Here is a 19,572-nt window from a genome sequence, read left to right on the forward strand (position 1 = left end):
CTCTCCATAAATTTACTTTATCTTAAAATTATTGCGTAAAAAGAAGTTAAAGACTAAACAGAATTATAACAGATTACATACTATACTTGGAACTATCAAAAGGACGTACGGTAATTAGACATGAGCACTAACTAGAAAAAGGAATTTCTGTTTTGTTTGATATTGATATTTTGACCAGCTATATTAGACACCCAATTCCTACTACATTGTAAGGAGATTTGAGCACCTAACTGCCTAGGCTCCTTGAAAATCCTGGAGCATGTCACGCTAAATGTTAACTGTGAATACAAACGTCATTCAAGACAGGCACAGTACTAGGTATTCTAGTCACTGAACAGCTAGAAGTAAAACAAGAGATTAGCAAGATAAATACATTCATTTGTGATACTATGAAGTTCTTAAAAAGCACAGAACAAAAATCAATTGCCAAAACTGATGTTTAACTGACTGGTTCAAAGATCTTGAAAACAAAAAGGGAACCACATATTTCAGGCCTGTCTCGACATTTTAATTAAGTCAGCTGCTATAACTAATGAACAAGAATTTATTCACTAGATATTCACAAAAAAACATATAAAACTTAAGAACACCCCTTAAAATATCGTGATGTCAGATATCTGAGACCAGGTATACATTAGGGGGCAATGTCAAACTAATGGAAGCAACTCCAACTATGTTACTAGGGTAGCTGGAGTTGACGTACCTTAGTTTGAATTTCTGTGGTGTCTCCACTACAGAGGGGAGAGTTTTTCCCATTGACCCTCTGTAGTGGAGACAGTGCAGTAATTGAGCAGAGGTTGATTGCTAAATTGACCCCGAGAGATCCTGCACTGATTTCCCAGTAAGTGCAGACAGGCCTAAGCACTAAATAGAAGGGCCAGTCTCTAGCTAGACAATATGCATGATGTTTCCAAACCCAGACAAGGTTTCCATGAAAATATTATAGCCTGCATTTTTGCAACAGAATGTTTCATTTTACACACAAAAATCAGTGGTTAAGAAGATTATTTGTACAGAATAATAAAACAACAACTAAGATGTTTTAAAGTAATGAGTTGTAAAATTACATTGAATTTTGAATTCAAAGGTTTTTTGGGGGGTTACTGATTAATTAAAATAGAAACAAACTATCATCAAAAGAACTAATTAGTTCTCTTGGTTCCTTTGTTCTGTATCATATCTGAATCACTAGATGTTTCAATAAAAATGTAATAAGCATACTCAATCAGGGACAATGACTCTCTGCTGCTACTATCTTCCTCCTCAAAACTCTGAATAGCATCCAGGCATTCTTTTATACTGGTCTGAAGACAGTTTTCACTTTCATTTTTCTTCACCTCAAAATTGATCTCTTCCCAGTCCGAGCTACAAAACTAATAAAGCAAAAGTAATGTATTAGTCAAAGTGCTGATTTATATCAATCAAAATTTGCACAGTTAAGTGAAGAGTTACGGAACTGTTTTTATTCTTACCTGATAAAAATCATTTATGACTTGATTTGCAAAATACCATTTCCTCATACCTGGAACACCAGCTACTGAACATGCTACAGAACAATAAAACAAATGTTCAAACATCAAAAGCAATTCTGCCTATTTCAATTTTATTTCCTTTTTACAAAGATTCTGAATTAACATTTTTACTTGTGACTTCATTTACTGCTTCAGTTAGGAATTTAAGTTACACAGTCATATACAGTTGAACCTCTCTAAACTGGGACTCTCTGGTCCGGCAACATCCATGGTCCAGCAGAACCCTGGATGCTTCTGGACCTGAGAGCCACAGTGGCCGGGAGTCTGGCGGCAGGAGGGCCAGCAGCTGGGAGCCCTGACAGTCTTGCAGCCCTTCCAGGACCAGGAGCCCAGCCGGGCTGGTGGCAGTGGGGCCAGAGGCTAGCAGCTATGCTGGAGCTGGGAACCCAGCGGGGCCAGTGGCCAGGAGAGAAGCTTGGGAGTGGGGCCAGCAGCCAGAGAAGAGCCCGGAGGCCGACAGCAGAGGCACTGGTGTTGACCTCTCCATATCTGGCAAACTACCTGGTTTGGGATCACTCAGGTCCCAGGAGTGCCAGATAGGGAAGTCCAACCTGTGTACCTTTCTAGGCAACTACAGGAATTATTTAAAAAACAAAGATGCTTTCTTTCAGCAATAATTTGCCCTCTATCACTGCAAGCTCTATTTTGGTCATCTAAACACCTGTCTATGTTGCAAATACAATCATGTTATGTAATTTGGTTATAACCTGGTTACACCCAACACGCTAACAAACACTGTCATAATTTGTAGTATGTGCAGAATACTGGGGCTTTAGCATTAAGATATGTTTAAGGTACAGTCTGTATTGTAAATGGGATTCCATTCTAGATTGGTTGAGGCAAATTAGTAATAGGGGCAACTGCCTTGTATCAGTTCCCACAACATTGCTGTTACGTAGCATAGGTAATGCAAGTATGCAAATTACAAATTATGACAGCTTAAACTGAATGGCAGTCAATCTGTAGACAATAAAAGTTACCTAAATTGGAATGCTACATTTACATTTTAGTTTTGTAGAAAAACATACTTAACATGTACATCTTAATATGCCACTATTGCCTAAGAATTAGTTTTCTTTTGGCATCACAACTGAAGCCTCAGCATAAGCTTATCGCATAGTCGACTAGTGATGCAACTAGTCGCTTCCCCCCCTTGCCGCCTCTATCAGAGAGAGGCAGTGGGGGGGGGGGGGGCACAGAGGAAGAGCGGAAACTGGTGCCTGTGGAAGCCAGCTTAAAAGCTGGTTTCCCCCAGCACCATCTTCGTGAGGGGCAGGGGAAGTAGAGGCACTGCAGGAAACAGAATGAGCAGGGACTGAAGCAGTCTCTGCTCATGCTGCTTCTGCTGCAATCCTGCTTTTCAAAAGCAGAAGCCTGGAAGGGAGCATGGGGCCAGGAGTCCCCTGCTTCTCCTATACTCCCTGCGGGGCTTCCTTTTGAAACGTACAAGAAACCCCACAGGGAGTATGAGGCCAGCAGGGGGAAATGACACAATTTTTGTCAGTTTTTGTCACTATGGTCCTGGTCTGAACAGCAACGAAAACACCTGTCACAGCTTGGATAACCCACAAACTATAGCAGACACTGTGGCTATTAGGAGGGTTTTTCTGGCTAAATCTGCATTGGTTATACTTATTCCACTTTTGGAAGATTTTCTTCATAAATATAATGGCAGAAACTTTAATTGTGGAATTTTTTTTTTAATGAAAGCTCAGATTCTGAAGAAAATGATGACATTCGTTTACAAACCTTCCTATTTGCCCCCGGCACATGATTTTTCAAGCTCTGGTTAAAGAACAATCTCAATAACATTTGCCTTGTTTTGTTATTTGCCAATATATTTACCTGGGAACGTGTTTACATCCTCATTTATAAAGGTTCTACAATTTTCTTTCAGACGATTATAAACATTTGCAGCAGTTATGCCTGCAAAAACAAGTTTATATTAATAGAAAATACAAAAACAATTCCTTCCTTTCTTGAAAACATAGTCCTATAATCTTAAAACTTAGGCCTTGTCTATAGTAAAAGGTAAGTCAATGGATCTAGAAGTATGCACTAATTCAGCTAGTCATATTTTAAAACTGATTTAGTTAAACCAGCACAGTCTTCTACAGGAATTATAGCAAGGCCTATGTTTAAAGAACTATATATTTTTGAAATTAAAAATTTTATGTTAGATATTGAATTTCAACTGGAAATTCAATGATCTACAGGAAATGCCAGAAAAATTGTAATTAGGCCAGCAGATCCAGTTAGTGTAAAGCAGTGTTTGTTTGTTTTTTGTTAAAAAAAAAAAAAAAAAAAAAGGTGCAGAGCCAGAAGAGGTTATGCATGCTGCTGCTCCCCATCCTCCATCCCGCAGCTGGGGAAAGAGCAGCACACAGACGCATTGCCTGGAGGCTTTACCCGCTGCTCCCACTGGCCAGAGTTGTAGCCAATGGGAGCATCAGGAGGCCGAGCTTGTAACACAATACCTGGGAGCGATGTGGGGTGTGAAAGCACCTCCTTTTGTCCCCTCCCCCAGTCAGAAACCCCATCCCCAGGTTGCTCCTGCACCCTCTCCCCGGCCAGACACCCTACCTCAAGCCTGATCCTGCACCCTTCACCCTGGTGTGATACTCCACCCCCACCCTATTTCTGCACCCTTCCTCCCAGCCGGACGCCCATCCTCCCTGCTTCTGCACCTTCCCCCACAGCCAAACACCATACCCACACCCTGCTCCTGCATCCTCCCCCCAATCAGACATCCTCCTCCCCAAGCTTGCTCCTGCATCCTCCCTCCTGACCACACACTGCACCTTCCCTTGCTATTGTCCCCTCCTTCCCAGCCAGACACCCTACTCCTACACTCTATCTTCACCCCACCTCGATCCTGTACTCTCATCCCTATTCCACTCAGTAGCAGCCCTGTCCCACACACTGAACCCCTCATTTTTGTCCCCACCCTAGAGCCTAGGAGGGGGTCCACAAAATCTACTAATCCTGGAACTCCAAAAGAGTAAATCTGGACCATGGGAAGCTCTGAACTTCAGTCCTCCCTGTCGCTCTCCCTTGCTCTGTGGGGCTCACACGCCAGAAGAGTGAGATGTCTCAGTTGGGGGCCAGTGAGGGTGGGCATTTTGGGAGGGGCTTTTTTTTGCTTTTCTCGTGTGGTCCCCAACTGATTTTTCTGTGGATCAGTGGCAACTGATCCAAAAAAGATAGCCCAGCTTAGCCATAAATAAAGGAAACATTGAAACTTTTTGTGTTGGACATAAATTAATATTTTATTGTATTTAAAATGAAGTTAGATAAACTAACATGAGAAAGTTAAAGCACTTATTCTGTTTAATAATTTAATATTTCCTAGCTACAACACTAGTAAAATGGTTTGGGTGTAATTGTGAAATTAACTGCAAGTTTCCATTAAAAACTGGTGTTACACGGAAAGGTTTGCATTGATCCTGGTGGACCATGGGCCAAAAAGTATGAGTACCAATGGACTAGATGATTACAATTGTCCTATTTAGCCTTGGACTCTATGAATTAATAAATGAATGAAAAAACAAAACCACAAAAAGCTAAAAAGTCACAAAAGACCATCTTTTCAGATGTGCTATGGTGTACCACCATCACGAGTATGTCAGTATGCACTGGTGTGATGGTGCATAACTACCACAAATGTCAACAGCTCAAACTACAATTTTGCAGATTTCTTTTATTCTCTATGAAAGGCCCGGCTGCGTGGCTGGCCGGGAGTAGCCTGTGGTAAGCACCTCCTGGACAGAGTCTGCACTTCACGGGCCTGCCTCCACCCAAAACCCCTCTCCGAGCTCAGAGGCCCCTCATCCACTCAAACTCCCTCCTAAAGCTCACACCCATCATCCCCAACCTATGCACCAGCCCAGAGCTTTAAGTGTGATGCAGCTGTCAAAATATTTTGGTCAAAAACAACAAAAATGGCTCTTCTTTGAAAGGTTGCCATCGCCTGGCTGAAACCAATCTCTTTCAAAGTCCTCCGAGTGGCATGAGTGCATAAGGCACCTACAAAAAAGCATTTGTGATCACCGATCCACACAGTCCACCTAAAACCTGGGACTCCTGCCAGAAATGCACACCTCACCGGGGGGGGAAGGGGAAAAAACACACACAGAAAAGTCTAGAGCAGGACTTCTCCAATTTTAGTGCACCGCAACCCCCTTCTGACAACAAAAATTATTTCACAACCCCAGAATCGAGGACGCGCCTGAGCCCGCCGAAGCCGCGCTGCCCCTTGCATGGGGGAGACGAATGGGGGGGGGGGGGGAGGGAAGGGCAAAGCTCAAACCCCACCACTCTTGGCATGAGGGCAAAAGCTGAAGTTCAAGGGCTTCAGGCCTTGAACTAAGTGCTATGACCCAGTTCCCTTGGGCTTTGGCTTCAATCCTGGGTTGTGGTAGTTTCAGCCCCAGACAGTCTAAGCCAACCCTGGCGCCCCCTTTCACAGGTGGTTATGACCTACAGCTTAAGAACCGCTGCTCTTGAACCACAGCTAGAAAACCACCACAGCGAAGGGTGACCGCTATAGGAAGTAGTGTCAGGACTAGGGATGTTAACTAGAGATTACTTTACTAGTTGAGCAGTCAATGGAATTTCCATTGGCTACTCGATAGGCACTTCCGCGTACAAGAGCCCCGAGGGCACTCTTGTGCATTTCAAAGTCAGAACGCTGTGCACAGCCCAGGGCAAGCGGGTAGGCCCGCTGGCCCTAGGCTCCATGCTGAGCTTCCTCTTTGAAATGCACAAGAACCCCCGTGTCCCCAGTGAAATGTCATCTTGTACATTTCAAAGCTGGCATGCTGCACAGAGCCTGGGGTCAGTTGGGGAGTCCCCAGCTAATCCGGGGCTCCGAGCAGTGCTGCTGCTGCTTTGAAATACTCTGTGGAGCCAGAAGAGTGCCCAGCTGCTCCCAGGCTCCGCTTGGCATTGCAAAGTGGCAGCGCCACACTGAGCCCGGGGTCAATGGGGTGCTACCACTCGAAGTACCTCGCTTTTCCCCTCCCCTCTTGGTGCCTCTATAAAGGCAGCGGGAGGGGGGAATGGAGTAGTGGACTATCCTGTTGACGATCCTATCGATAAGCATTTGGTCATGGGAACGTGACTAGTCTTTAACATCCCGAGCCAGGACCCATCCAGCACCGAAGTGCCTAATCACCCCCGGCTAATTGTCCCCCGTCTCCCTGCATCCCCTAGCGGCAGGGGGCACTTCCCCACTGCACCGGCTCTCCCGCTCGGGACCCCGAGCCAGACACCGCTCGGGCTGTGTCTGCAGGAGTCGCCGTGCTCCGAGCGGCGCCTGGCACCGGGCGGGTGGCCACTCGGCGCCCCGCTGCCCCGGCTCGGCGCGCCCCCAAGCCAGGCGGCCCCGGGGTGTCTCTGCCCCCCGATACCCGCTCGCCGGCACCTGCTCCGCGCTCAGCGCCGCCGGGGCGCCGGGCTCTCCGCTCCTCCCAGCTCACGAACAGCAGGTACCGGTCCATGGCCGCGCCCGGGCGCCTCTTCCCGGGACGCTCGGCGGCCAGTGGCGCCGCCTCCCGCCCGCTTCCGCTTCCCGCCGCCGGGTCCGGCAGCCAACCCGCTCCCCCGCGCCGCCGGAGCGCCGCGCCGCCATGGCCAGCTACACCAAGGCGGCCCAGGTGAGCGGCCCCCCCCCGCAGGGTGCTCGCTGCGCGGCGGAGCGGGAGCCCAGCGGCTGCCTCAGGCGGCTCCTCTCGTCGCGGGCGGGAAAGGGGGCGAGGGAGCGCGGGCTGCGCCCTTCACTGGCCGCGGGGCCTTTCTCCCCGCAGGCGTGTGGGCCGCGGCCTAGGGCGTGAGAGCTGCCTGCGTCGTGCTGGCCTAAGTCCTGGGGGCTCTGCACTTCCCTAGCAGTCCGTTCCCCCCACCCCCAGGCAAAGCTTCCATGCGTTGCTATAGTTACTCTCCTGGCCTGGAGAGATGAGTGCACCACATGCAGCAGCTTATTTTGTAGGGCTGCAATCAATAAGGCGGGTATAGGTTGTGCCTGTCTAACCAGGACTTTGTGGTCCATCAAGACCACAGATGTTCCTGGACCAGAGAGCCCCATGGCCAGAAGCCCTGTCAGGGCCAGAAATCTGATGGCAGGTGAGGACCGGCTGGCTGTACAGGAATCTTCCAGCTGGAGCAGAGGGGCAGAAGGAGAACTAGCAGCAAGAAGGGACAGTAGGCTGGGGGTGGGTGACGAGGACCTTCCCTGCTCGAGCAAATTCCCTCATTTGGGACTTGTTAGGTAGACGAGGGAAGTCCATCCTGTACAACAGAAAGAAAGGATCAAACAGGCTTTAATCTTACAAACACTTACATCAGGATTCTGCCAACACTCAGGCACTTCCCTTTGCACAGCAGTGAAATTAAGATTCTGCATAAATGTTTGCAGTATATGATGTCTAAGTGACTGCAAGATAAGTGTGTAAATACTTACAGGCTTAGGATGTTAAGATATCACTAAAGTACCTAATGTATTTTCTCTCAAATATCTAACAGTGTGGTTTTGTTGAGTTATATTTATTTTGCTGCATTGACAAAGTTGTGGTTAATCTTCTCTAGCAATGGGCTACTTTTGCCAGAGCCTGGTATCTCATAGATGGGAAGCTGCAGCCACCTGGAAAACTTGCAGCCGTGAGTGTAATCAGACTTCAGGGGAAGCATAAACCTATGTATCATGCACTAAGTAAGTATTGTAGTAAACTCAGATAAACTTGATTTCCTTCACTTGCATGTTTCCATTGCTTTCAGTTTTATTAATCATATTTGGTTTTATGATTGTGGTTTTTTGCATTCTTTACAAACTTTAAGACTCAGCATTTTCTCCTGCCTTCATTTGTTTTCTCCCTAAAGCCTTGTGTCATTAATATAGTCTTCCATAGCCTTTGCATTACTTAATATTGAATAGTTGCCATAGCATTTTTAGGTCCCATTATTCTAGATGTTGTATAAACATTTGGTCCCTACCCTAAATATGTTTAACTGTGAGCTTTTCAGGGTGGGGATTTTGTGTCTTCCAATGCCTTTGTACTAAGGATGTCAGCATGTACACAAATTCACGATTAACCAATAAGTCTGGTCTTATTGGTTAATCTTGTCGACTACACGCATTCCTTCCCCTGTATCAGAGGCAGCAGCACAAGGTGAGAGGGGTACACTGGAGGCCATACGCACAGGGAGCCAGCTCCATGGACCCGTTTGCTCCTCCCTTGCTGCCCCCTATGGGGGTGGAGGGAAGGGAGTAGGCAGAAGCCAGTGCTGGGGGGAGCTGGCTTAAACCTGGTTCCCCCCCGTACCAGCTCCCCAAAGCAGCCTCTGTCCATGGGGAATCCGAGTTTCCGTGGACAGAGGCTGTTCCACATCTCATGGAGCAGCTTCTGTCCATGGTTACTCTGGGTCTGCCACAAAGAGGCTGCTCTACGGCAGCAGCCCCTGACCATTGGGGTTTTGAGCAAGTTTTTTAACTGGCTGGTTTTTAAACTGGCTCTCCTCATGGATCAGCCTCCCTTGCCGCTCCATGCTGCTGCCTCTGATAGAGAGGCAGCAGCATAGGGTGGCAGAGTGCTTCCTTATTTGTTTATCTTGAGTGTCCATAGCCTGGGAATGGTGAACTGCAGCCACTGGGAGCTACGGGCTGCCATGCCTGCAGTTACTCAATGTAAACAAGCCATCTTACAGCCGCAAAACTCCCTTCCTGCCATACTGCTGAGTCCCACAGAGCCTCCTCCCCTCGCACTGCTGCCTCTGGGAGGCAGCCAGAGGTGAGGACTGTGTGTAACCAGGAGGGTTAATCAATGAGCCCAAGCTCATCAGTTAACCATGTACATGAGTACACATTCACATCCCTACTCCAGGCCTGACCATTGCCAAACCAGAGAATTTGCCAAATAACGGGAGGTCAATATTGTCTAGCAGCATTACCAGCACTTCCACTGCTTACTGGGCTCTTAGAAGATAATTAGGGGTGAATTAGTGCTAAATAAAAGCACAAAACACTGAGATCCAGAACAGGAGGCTCTAAACAAACTTTATGGGACCATTGGAAACTTGGCCACACCCAAGCTAACTAAAATCATGCTGGACCACAGATGTTGCTGGACCAGAGAGTGCTGGACTACAGAAGTTCATCATATAGCTGTAAGCTTGTGTTTTTGCACAGGTATGATTTGTGAAGTTGTGTGTTAAAAAAGCAGAAAATAGCTGAGAACTTAAAAATTGGATAGTAACAGACTATGAATCTGGTGATATTCTGAACAAGTGATGGGCAACGTAGGGTAGCGAATGGGCCACATGAGTGGCCCTCTTTCATCTCAGCAGGCCGCAAGATTGTCGTAACCAAGACTGTCTCCTGGGATAGGGTAGTTTTGCTAACTCTGCTTACATATCTCAAATTTGCAAGGTGTGCCTGTTGAACTGTAGCAGCGCTTTGATGGGATGCAGAGGGAGGGCATAGTTCACAGTCAAAGTGCTCTTGCTTTACAAGTGTGTTACTTTAGAAATAGTCGTAGGTGGTAAGCTACATGGACGGAAACCAGGAGAGATTTACAGTCCTGTGCATGGGCAATGGTAAACAAAATGGCTTGCGTGCCACATCTAGAACCCTGGGGTAATTCTAAACTACATCCCTTTTTCGATAAATGGATATAAATTAGACATATCAAAATTGTAAATGAAGTGGGGATTTGAATTTCCTGTGCTTCATTTACATAATGGCGGCTGCGGCTTTTTTTTTTCAAAAAGCTGCTTTTCGGAAAAAAAAAAATGCAGTCAAGACAGGGATCGTTAGACAGAAATGCCCCATTTCGAAAGATCCTGTAACCCTCAAAAAATGAGGTTCTCTGCCATGCTTATGTGTGTTTCCATTGCTTCATGCTGACTAAACAGAAATCCTAGATTTCTGAATGATGTTTGATGTTTTTTGTTGATTTATTTGTAGTTCTTGGAAAGTTGTGTGGATATCTGCAGGTGACAAATGAAGGTGTGAGTTATATTGATGGGCTTTGTGTACTCTGTAAGCATCCCCATCTTTTGGGTAGTTTTGTCAATGCATATTGGGAAAGGGTTGTTTTGTCAATGCATATTGGGAAAGAAAAGACTCATGCAAGGGTGACTGGGAGCAAGGTGTCAGCTTTCTATACTGCAGTGCTTTCGATCTCATAATATATTGATCCCATAATTTTTGCTCCTATTTTCAATTTTTTATGAACTCGCACAGGACTTAACACTGTGTGCTATCTGTGCCAGAAATATGTAGCCTATACTGTTCTTCAGTGTTGTGATGAGCACTTCAAGCATAACATGAAGAATGTTCTGTTATTTGCAGAACTGCGAGAGCAGCTGGCTGTCAGTTTGCTCCAGGGACATAGCAAGAGCCTATTCAAGGCTATGGATGGCATTTGTGAAGCAGCTGCAAATGGTGGAGTGCCACTTCTGGGACTAAGAAATGAGCATTTACTGGTGGGGGGTCCCATCATAATGTAGGTTTAGGATGATGAACAGTGGCTGCAATACTTTCGGAAGCATAAGGCCACGTTCCTATATCTGTGTGCTGAGCTTGCCACAGCCATTGAATGCAGGGACCACAAATTGAGAGCTGCTTTGACAGTGGAGAAGCAAGTGGCAATCATACAATGAAAATTTGCTATGGCAAATTGCTACCAGTCAATGGAACCTCATTGTGGAGGAGGAAAATCTCTGGTGACCATTATCATGCAAGTGTACAGGGCCATTAATAGTCTGCTATGCAGAAATGTGAATCTCAGCAATGTGGGTGGTTTTACAGCTATGGGATGCCCAAAATGCTGAGAAGCAATATACGAGAGGCACATCCTTACTTTTGCTCCATATCACATTGCTACAGAGTACCTCAACAGAAAAGGCTACTTTTAAATGGTTATGTAAGTGCTCATCAATCATGAGGGATCTTCAGTTACATCTGTGTTGGCTGGTAAGGGAACATGCATAGTGTTCACACTTTAAGGACATACTGTAAAAATGCGCACTTTTTTCCTATTTTTTCTGGGTCAAAGTTGGGGTGCGCATTATACATAGTAGATATTTTTTAAAGTTTATCTTGGCTCCCAGACAAGGCGAGGAGCAAGTAGTGCCGCCAGGCTGCAATGCCCTTGCTCCGCCCGGGGGCCCCCGTGGCAGGCTGGGAGTGGAGAGTGAGCCGCAGAGCACGCCGCCCCCCAAGTGCAGCAGGGCACGGGAGGAGAAGGCTGTGAAGCACTCTGGCGAGGAGCCGCAAACTGCCCTGGCCCAGGGTGTCCTGGTTGGGCCGTCCCCCTACTCTCGGCTGCAGCTGCTGCTGATGGCCGGGTCCAGGCTGCAGGTCTGGTGGAGCCTCCACTTGGAGAGGCTCTTGGAGGAGGTAGCTGCACCCGGAGGCCCCCGCAGCAGGTGCAAGCTGGGCGCAGCGCGAGGGCAGCTGTCCAGGGGGGCGGGGGGTCCCCATGGCAGGCGCAAGCTCAGCGTGGTGCACAGGCAGCCTGGGGCCGGCTCCAGGAAGTGGGCGAGGCTGGGCTTGGTGCTGGAGGACCTGTTGGCAGGAGTGTAGATATATAGGTGTGCATTATATATAGGAGTTCAGTTTTTTCCATGATTCTGACATTGAAAAGGTAGGGTGCGCATTATACGTAGGTGTGCATTATACTCACGATTTTACTGTAATACTGTTAAGAACGCTACAAGCCAGAGTGTTCTTTTCCAACTGACAAATTATCTTTGGCAATATTGAAATACCAATAGTGATCCTAGGGGATCTTGCCTAAAATTTAGGAACCTTAGTAAATAAACAAGGTTCTTTGTACCTACACGTGAACCTTGAACCTGTATATGGTGCCACCCTGATAACATCAAAGAAAGATTCAGCTACAGGGTCAGCAGGTGCAGAATGAGTGTTGAATGTGTTTTTGATATATTGAAAAGATGCTAGTGGTGTTTACTCACCAGATTGGATCTCAGTGTGAAAAATATCCCAATGGTTATAGCTGCCTGTTGAGTCCTGCATAATATGTATGAAACAAAGCAAGAAACCTTGCCTCAGGAGAGGAGGTGGCGCTATCTGCTAAGTTTGAACATCAGACAAGCTGTGTGACTTACGCTTTGAAAAAACATTTGAGCAGTGAGCTGTAGTAATGTGTGTGTTGGTGCACTATGCTCCACCTCATGCCATAGTTTCAGACTTGTTTCAGAATTGTGTAGTGTTTGCTGCATATCTGTGTGTTTATCACTTGACAGTGTACCTATTAACACTGGGGTACACCTTTTCCAGTTGTTATGACTACACTGTTTGGCACTGATCCTATTTAGGATCAGTCCTATCCTGTTTTTTAGCTGTAAAAACGCAAAAAGCCCTTTAAATTCTTTGGCTTTAACTGAAATTTAGGAAACTCAGTAAATAGTAAAGGTAAACTTTAGTAAAGGTTTTTTTGTAGCTACACATGCATCAACTGAGGCGCTCACAGGTCCATGTAGGTGAATCTGTGGTTGTCCATGCCTTTCCTGGTTTGGAATGGTAAGGATAGGTATCCATGCCTTAAGGAATGCAGGTACAGGGAGTTGGGAGGCTCTGTGCTGCAGTTCTCCACAGACAGCAGTAGAATTAGGGCCCTGGATTGTTGAACCTGGAGATCCACAAAAGTCTGCAACAGCTGAGTTGGCTGCCAGAGAAGCCCATCATGTCCTGGTGAGTCATTCTGCTGGTGTGGAGATGAAACCATTTACCGCTGCACCAGCTGCAGCTACAAATAAAACACATTGTCAGTATATATAGAAGGAATGGAAAGTAAAATTTGATTCAAAACTTCCTCTCTGTCTCTTTCTGTTGCTCCTCTGAAGTGTTAAACAAAGCGGCTGTGTCTACACTGGCACCCTTTTCCGTAAAAGGGATTCTAATGAGACACATCGGAATTGCAAATTCCGCGGGGGATTTAAATATCCCCCGCGGCATTTGCATGAACATGGCTGCCGCTTTTTTCCGGCTCGGGGTTTTGCCGGAGAAAAGCGCCAGTCTAGACCATCTTGTTAGTCTTTAAAGTGCTACATTGTCCTGCATTTTGCTTCAACTACCCCAGACTAACACGGCTACATTTCTATCACTAGTCTAGACGGGATCTTGCGGAATATAAGCCCTTTTCCGGAAGATCCCTTATTCCTATTCCTTGAAAGTAGGAATAAGGGATCTTCCGGAAAAGGGCTTATTTTCCGCAAGATCCCGTCTAGACTGGCGCTTTTCTCCGGCAAAACCCCGAGCCGGAAAAAAGCAGCAGCCATGTTCATGCAAATGCCGCGGGGGATATTTAAATCCCCCGCGGAATTTGCAATTCCGAAGTCTCTCATTAGCATCCCTTTTACGGAAAAGGGTGCCAGCGTAGACACAGCCAGCTTGTTTATTGACCCTTGTATCTTAATTTAGACCAAGAGATTGTCTCCCTTCATCCAGGCTGACTAATCTGCAGTGAAAGCATTAGAGTTTATTTCTGTTACTATCACACTTAGGGAACCATATTAATAGATTAAGACCCTTTTGTCCCAGGTAATTTTACAAAAAGGTGCTTCCTGTCCCCAATGCTGATTATGACATGGAAAATCTTTCCACAGTGGTTGTGCAAATTCTAGCAAAGATTTACTAAGACTAAAATAAACACACTTTCAACCTTGTACACACTGTTAGTTCATAGTCTTTTATTAAATATGAATATGAACAACCCTGTTCCAAAACGTTATCTGTATTGCTAAACTGGTGCTTGCTATGGTTTGTTAATATCATGTTTGAAATAATGAATTTAATATTGATTTGTGGTGGGTAAAATTGTTTTGCAACTAATTTTCCTATGAAAACTTGGATCAGTTATTTTACATAGTAGAAGATATAACTTGCAATATGATTGTAGGAATGATTTTAATAATGTGTATTTTAAAGATGCAAAACATCTTTTATCCACAAGATGTCAGTTGAGACCAAACTTTCCTGAAAATTAATGGGTTTGATCTTTCCCTGCAAAAAGATCTTTTGATGTTTCACCTTCACACTCATTTAATTTTTAACTTCAAGGCAGGGAAGAAAGGTTGTTTCTAGAAGGATTTTATATGGTTTGCTGCTTCTCATGAAATAGGTTAAAATATTTTTAGTAAGATAACAAAACTTTTAATGTAGAAAGCACTACTTAAACAGTATTGCACACAGAATACTATATTTAATAATTCATTTATTGTATAAGTAGCATTTGTGGTAATGTCCTAAATGCTGTTAGTTTTTTAATGTAGTGAGAAAAAAAACAGCAAATAAATTGTCTGTTTATGGAACCTTTATATTATTATGTTAAAGGTGGTGCAATTTAGCAATTATCTCATTTGAGACTATAACTTGGCAGCACTCACCTTTGGTGGACCCTCCCAAGTGCATGTGCCTGCACCGTCTTCTATTTAAAAGTCTCTTTGGCAACTCAGCCCTCTGGCTGTGTGTCACACCACCCTGCGTGTGAATCAAAACAGACCCCTTCCAGGGTACACATCTAAAAAGTGTCCATCTCGGTGCCCTTTGTAGTGTCCTTTTTGAGTCCATTCCCCACTCGGAACAGAGTGGTGCCCCCAGGGCTTCACTTTCTAGTGACAAGGTCTTCGCCCTCACCTCAAGGCTTTATCTCCAAGTCCCAGCAAAAAGCTCTCCACAGGGAGCTGTCCTCAGTACTGCTGTTCTCTTAGCTAGCTCCTCATCCAGTCGGCATCCCTTGAGTTCCACACTGCAACTAACTGCTACTCTTCTATGCAGTTCCTTTTATAGGACCTTCTTGGCCCCTGATTGGCTGCATCCTCCATTGCCACTCTAGCCTGTTTGGAGAACTTCTCTATAGTCTCTCTGGGAAGGGTGTGTCAGGACCACAAGGCCTCCAGCAGGGGGCCTCAAGGTCTGGTCCACCTCATCACAGATGCATTATAATATGATTTTTTGCTTTATTTCTGTGAATATTTTTTGTGTGGACATGATAGCTCCTATTGAAATTTCTGTCCTTTATAATCTAGGTGACTGTGGAGACCATGTTGTCATCATAAATACAAGACACATTGCATTTTCTGGTAACAAATGGGAGCAGAAAGTATATTCTTCTCACACAGGGTAAGTGTTCCATGATATGATAGTAAATGCTCAAAGAAGTTAGTTATAGAGATTGATGCTGAAGTCTGTTTTGTTTTTAAGTAAATTTAAATATAAAATGTGAATTCAAAGGAAATTCCTTCTGTATTGTGTTATAAATCTTGTGTTGTGTTAAATTTCTCTATCCATCCTGCCTGTGGAAATAATCTGAGAACAATACATCAGAAGAAGGCATCAGTTAAATTTCCCTAGCAAAACAATCTTATTGGATGGAGACGAAGCCAAAGAACAGGAATATCATTTTGGTTAAACAGCATAAGGTTTTTTTTTTCTAAAATACTAAAAAAGTCAACTATACAGAAACCAGCAATTTAAAAGGAGTCCAGAAGTCATCTTGAGTTATGTTGGTAGACCAAAGGGCAAATAGCAAAAACGAAATTATCATTTTCCAGTGCAAAAGATTTAACCAGATTAAAAGATAAAAGAAGGCACTTTGATGTTACATCTGAGTGATTTAATTCTTTCTAAAATTCACTGAGAGAACTTTTTAAGAGATGAGGTGCTATGGAGATAAAACTGATGTAATGGTTATTTCCCAAGCTTCTGTATGGAGCACTGGTAGGTAAAATTTGTTTCTGTCGAATTATAATCAGTCAGTCAAAGCAAATAAGAACAGTTGCTCCCATGTTTCTAACATGACCACATTAGTTGGATTATCTCTAATTATTAAAATCTGTTCTGAAAATGAATAAATGAATAAATTGTATGGAAAACATAAAAGTGGAGTTGAGGGTACTGGCAGAGGGAGGGAATTATAATTGTATTCAAATAACTGCAATTATAAGTGAATAGTCTAAATGTATTATATGTACTGAAATTCATATTTTCAGTTTTGATCCATTGACTTCAGGAGGCTTTGGAACATATGCATAGTTCAGATCAGTAACTGGAAAAAATACTACATTTGTAGGATCTGTACAATTTATAACAGCAGTAAAAACAACATCTACCCTCATAAAGCTTACAATCTAGGTAAATAACTTGTAACAAGTGGAAAAGACAAACAAAAGTGGATTGGGGAATGGAGAACAAAATAATGATGATAATAATAATAAGCTGTTTGTTGGGATAATAGCTTGTGCACAGTGTAACTTGCTACCTACCTAGCTGTGATCAGCTGATCATATTTAACCCTTTCAGCCTTGTGTTCTGTTCTGCTTAAAATTTATAGTACTCAATTAACATATTATAAATAATAATTTTTAAGCGCTTACAGAATCAAACACTGTATTAGAAAAAAATGGTGTCTTTTTACTGGCTTATTTTGTTTCACTGTTTTAATATTAAATATATTAATCTCTAGATTGTGACAGAAATTGAATTCCAGTTGAAATCAATACATTCTGTCCTTGCTTACATCAGAGTTGAATTTGTTTCACAGTATGTCATGTCATATTACAATAAATATGCTATATTGTGCCAATATGCGGATAAAATGTAAACAGCAGAGTAACAGTCAAGTAGTAAAAAAAGCTAGTACAATCTTATGTATATGAAAGCCACTGACTGGTTAGCAGTTGAACACCTCAAGCAACTAAATAATTCAGCACATTTTACTGAACTATTTGTATGTTGATATGTCTTGTATAATTATTATCGTGATGGTTTACCTATATCTTTTCTCCTATCCACAACCATTTGTGAAAGGACTACATGTGAGTACTCAAGTGAGCAGACAAGAAAGTACAAATACTATTAAATGCTTTTGTATATAAGGCACTTCCTAGAATGTGTCTACATTAAAAATGTGTTATCTTAGTGGAAAGCACTTCTTCATCTGTTTACAGATTTAAAGTAAGGCTGCACTTCTCCTCTAGATGTTACATGTTCTGCCACCAACTTCTTAACTACACACAAGCAAAAAAATTTACATTTCTTTGTGTGTTTTTAGTTACCCGGGTGGCTTCAAGCAAGTGACAGCAGCTCAGCTTCACATAAAAGATCCAACAGCGGTGAGTACCAGTGTTTCATTTTTACTTTTGTTTTTCTTAGTTTAGGGAACCTATTTTATCATATTTATTTGTTATTCCGATGGACAAAAAACTGAATCAAGCTCTTCCATTTCACCTTTTACCAGATTTTTCTTTAAAAAAACCAACAACCTAGGTACTGCAAAGGTGGAAAGTAGAAATGTTAGTGTTAGCTTGTAGTTGGGATCCTCTGACTGACCAGCTTCTGCATTATATCACTCTCCCCTCTTCTTTACGGTTACAGTGAGTTCTTTCTTCTCTACCTGTTCACTCTTTCACCTTCTTCTCTGCTCTTTCTCCTCTCTTTCGTGTGACTCCAGTTTAGCTCATGCTGTAATAGGGAGACTTTACTGAATTGGTGGTCTAAATATGCTTCACAGTCTTTGGTTTTTTTCTCATGCTTTATCTTTCTATGTTCCTTCGTTCCCCTTTGATTTCTGCCCTGTTCCCAGCAGGGAGAGGGGAGGTGGGAAGCCCAGCACAGAACCCAGCTCTGGGACCATTCAGCTCCGGAGGGTGCCAGACCAGGGAGGTCCAACAACTGTGACTGATTGCCAGAATTTTCAAAAATGGAAACCTAACTATGGATTTAGGCATTTAACTTATGTTTCCTGTTTTTGAAAACCTTGCCTGCTCTGGATATACAGATATGAGCTGTGTGACACAGACTTGGGAAAAACACACTGGCATCCATTTCCTGGCTTTTACTGCAAGTTGTGGACATGCAGCAACTCTGAGGATTAGAGGGTATGTCTACACTGCAATTAAAAGCCTGTGGCTGGCTCACACTAGCTGGTTCAGGCTTGTGGGGCTTGGCCTGATGGGCTGTTTAATTGAGATGTTTGGGCTAAGGGTGTGGCCTGGGCACTGGGACCCTGTGATGTGGGAGAAGCCAAGCTGGACGTTTGCACTAATTAAACAGTTCCCTAGTCAAAGCTCTGCAAGCACACTTCCGGTGCCACTGGCCAGCCACAAGTGTCTAATTGCTATGTAGACATGAGGGGTGTTAATGGTTAACCAGTAAGCATCACCCATTATGGTGAGGCTTACTATGTATGGTTAACAGCCCCCTACCCACCGTGGCCAGGGAGCTGCTCCAGCCCCGTGGGGCCCACCATAGGCAGGGACACTCCAGCCTTGCCAGCGCATCCCCCGTCTGCAGCAGTGCACCTGGCAGGGGTGCTCCGGCCCCACTGCCCTAACCCATTTAAGACACAAGTCCATAGGGCCTGGTTAAAAGCCCATTGTCTTCAAAGAAATTTGGCTGAAGGACATTTATATAACTAATTTTAAAACACTTGGTTTTATCCACACCAGATTATTCATCTGTGAAATGTTATTGTTTGTATTATAGTACCATTTAGGAGTTATAGACCAGGATCTTGTTGTGTTTGGCACTGTACATATACAGACCAAAAAAAAAAAAAGAAAAAAATTGCTGCCCTGAAAGAGCATTGCTGCTTATAGTCAGTTGTTTAATCGTGCTCAAATAAAGCAAAACAAAAAAACACTTAAAGGAGAAGCTGTAATATGTCTGTACTGAATTCGTAAACCACTATTAGTCTCTTGTCCAAAATCAGTTGTCTGTCATTTTTGTTTGACCTTCAGATATTAGTATCTGTACACTAGGAGGCACTATAGCCTAATTTATATGCAAGAGCCTAAGATGTGGAAGTTTTATAAATTCCCTTCTGGCATTCACTCGAGTTTTATTTTTCTTGCCAAACTCCCATTGATCCCAGAGAAATTAATTTAAGACACATCTCTCATTTCCAATAGTTAAAACATGTTAAACAAAGACTCAGCAAATGGTGATAGAGTTCAGAATTTCATCTTACAGTTCTTAGTGAGAGAGGCTTTCTTAATCAACAGTGTCTCAGGGACTGTG

General features: G+C 44.0%; 2 protein-coding genes across 2 annotated transcripts in view; one reads left to right on the forward strand and one right to left on the reverse strand.

Moving 5' to 3' along the window:
* Nucleotides 1-7,089, reverse strand: part of MTBP (MDM2 binding protein) — a 54,328-nt gene extending 47,239 nt beyond the window's left edge. The window contains exons 1-4 of the mRNA XM_075920177.2: nucleotides 6,958-7,089; nucleotides 3,378-3,458; nucleotides 1,473-1,546; nucleotides 1,222-1,373 (exon numbers count right to left, since the gene is read on the reverse strand). Of these exons, the coding sequence (XP_075776292.2) occupies nucleotides 1,222-1,373; nucleotides 1,473-1,546; nucleotides 3,378-3,458; nucleotides 6,958-7,033 (383 nt within the window). The 5' untranslated portion in view covers nucleotides 7,034-7,089. The remainder of the gene's footprint in view (nucleotides 1-1,221; nucleotides 1,374-1,472; nucleotides 1,547-3,377; nucleotides 3,459-6,957) is intronic.
* MRPL13 (mitochondrial ribosomal protein L13) overlaps nucleotides 7,058-19,572 on the forward strand; it is a 46,128-nt gene continuing 33,613 nt past the window's right edge. The window contains exons 1-4 of the mRNA XM_075920178.2: nucleotides 7,058-7,189; nucleotides 8,118-8,241; nucleotides 15,582-15,675; nucleotides 17,606-17,666. Coding sequence (XP_075776293.2) covers nucleotides 7,163-7,189; nucleotides 8,118-8,241; nucleotides 15,582-15,675; nucleotides 17,606-17,666 — 306 coding nt within the window. The 5' untranslated portion in view covers nucleotides 7,058-7,162. The remainder of the gene's footprint in view (nucleotides 7,190-8,117; nucleotides 8,242-15,581; nucleotides 15,676-17,605; nucleotides 17,667-19,572) is intronic.

Source organism: Pelodiscus sinensis, chromosome 2, assembly GCF_052426305.1.
Source record: "Pelodiscus sinensis isolate ZL-2025 chromosome 2, ASM5242630v1, whole genome shotgun sequence".
In the NCBI taxonomy this organism is placed as follows: Eukaryota; Metazoa; Chordata; order Testudines; family Trionychidae; genus Pelodiscus; species Pelodiscus sinensis.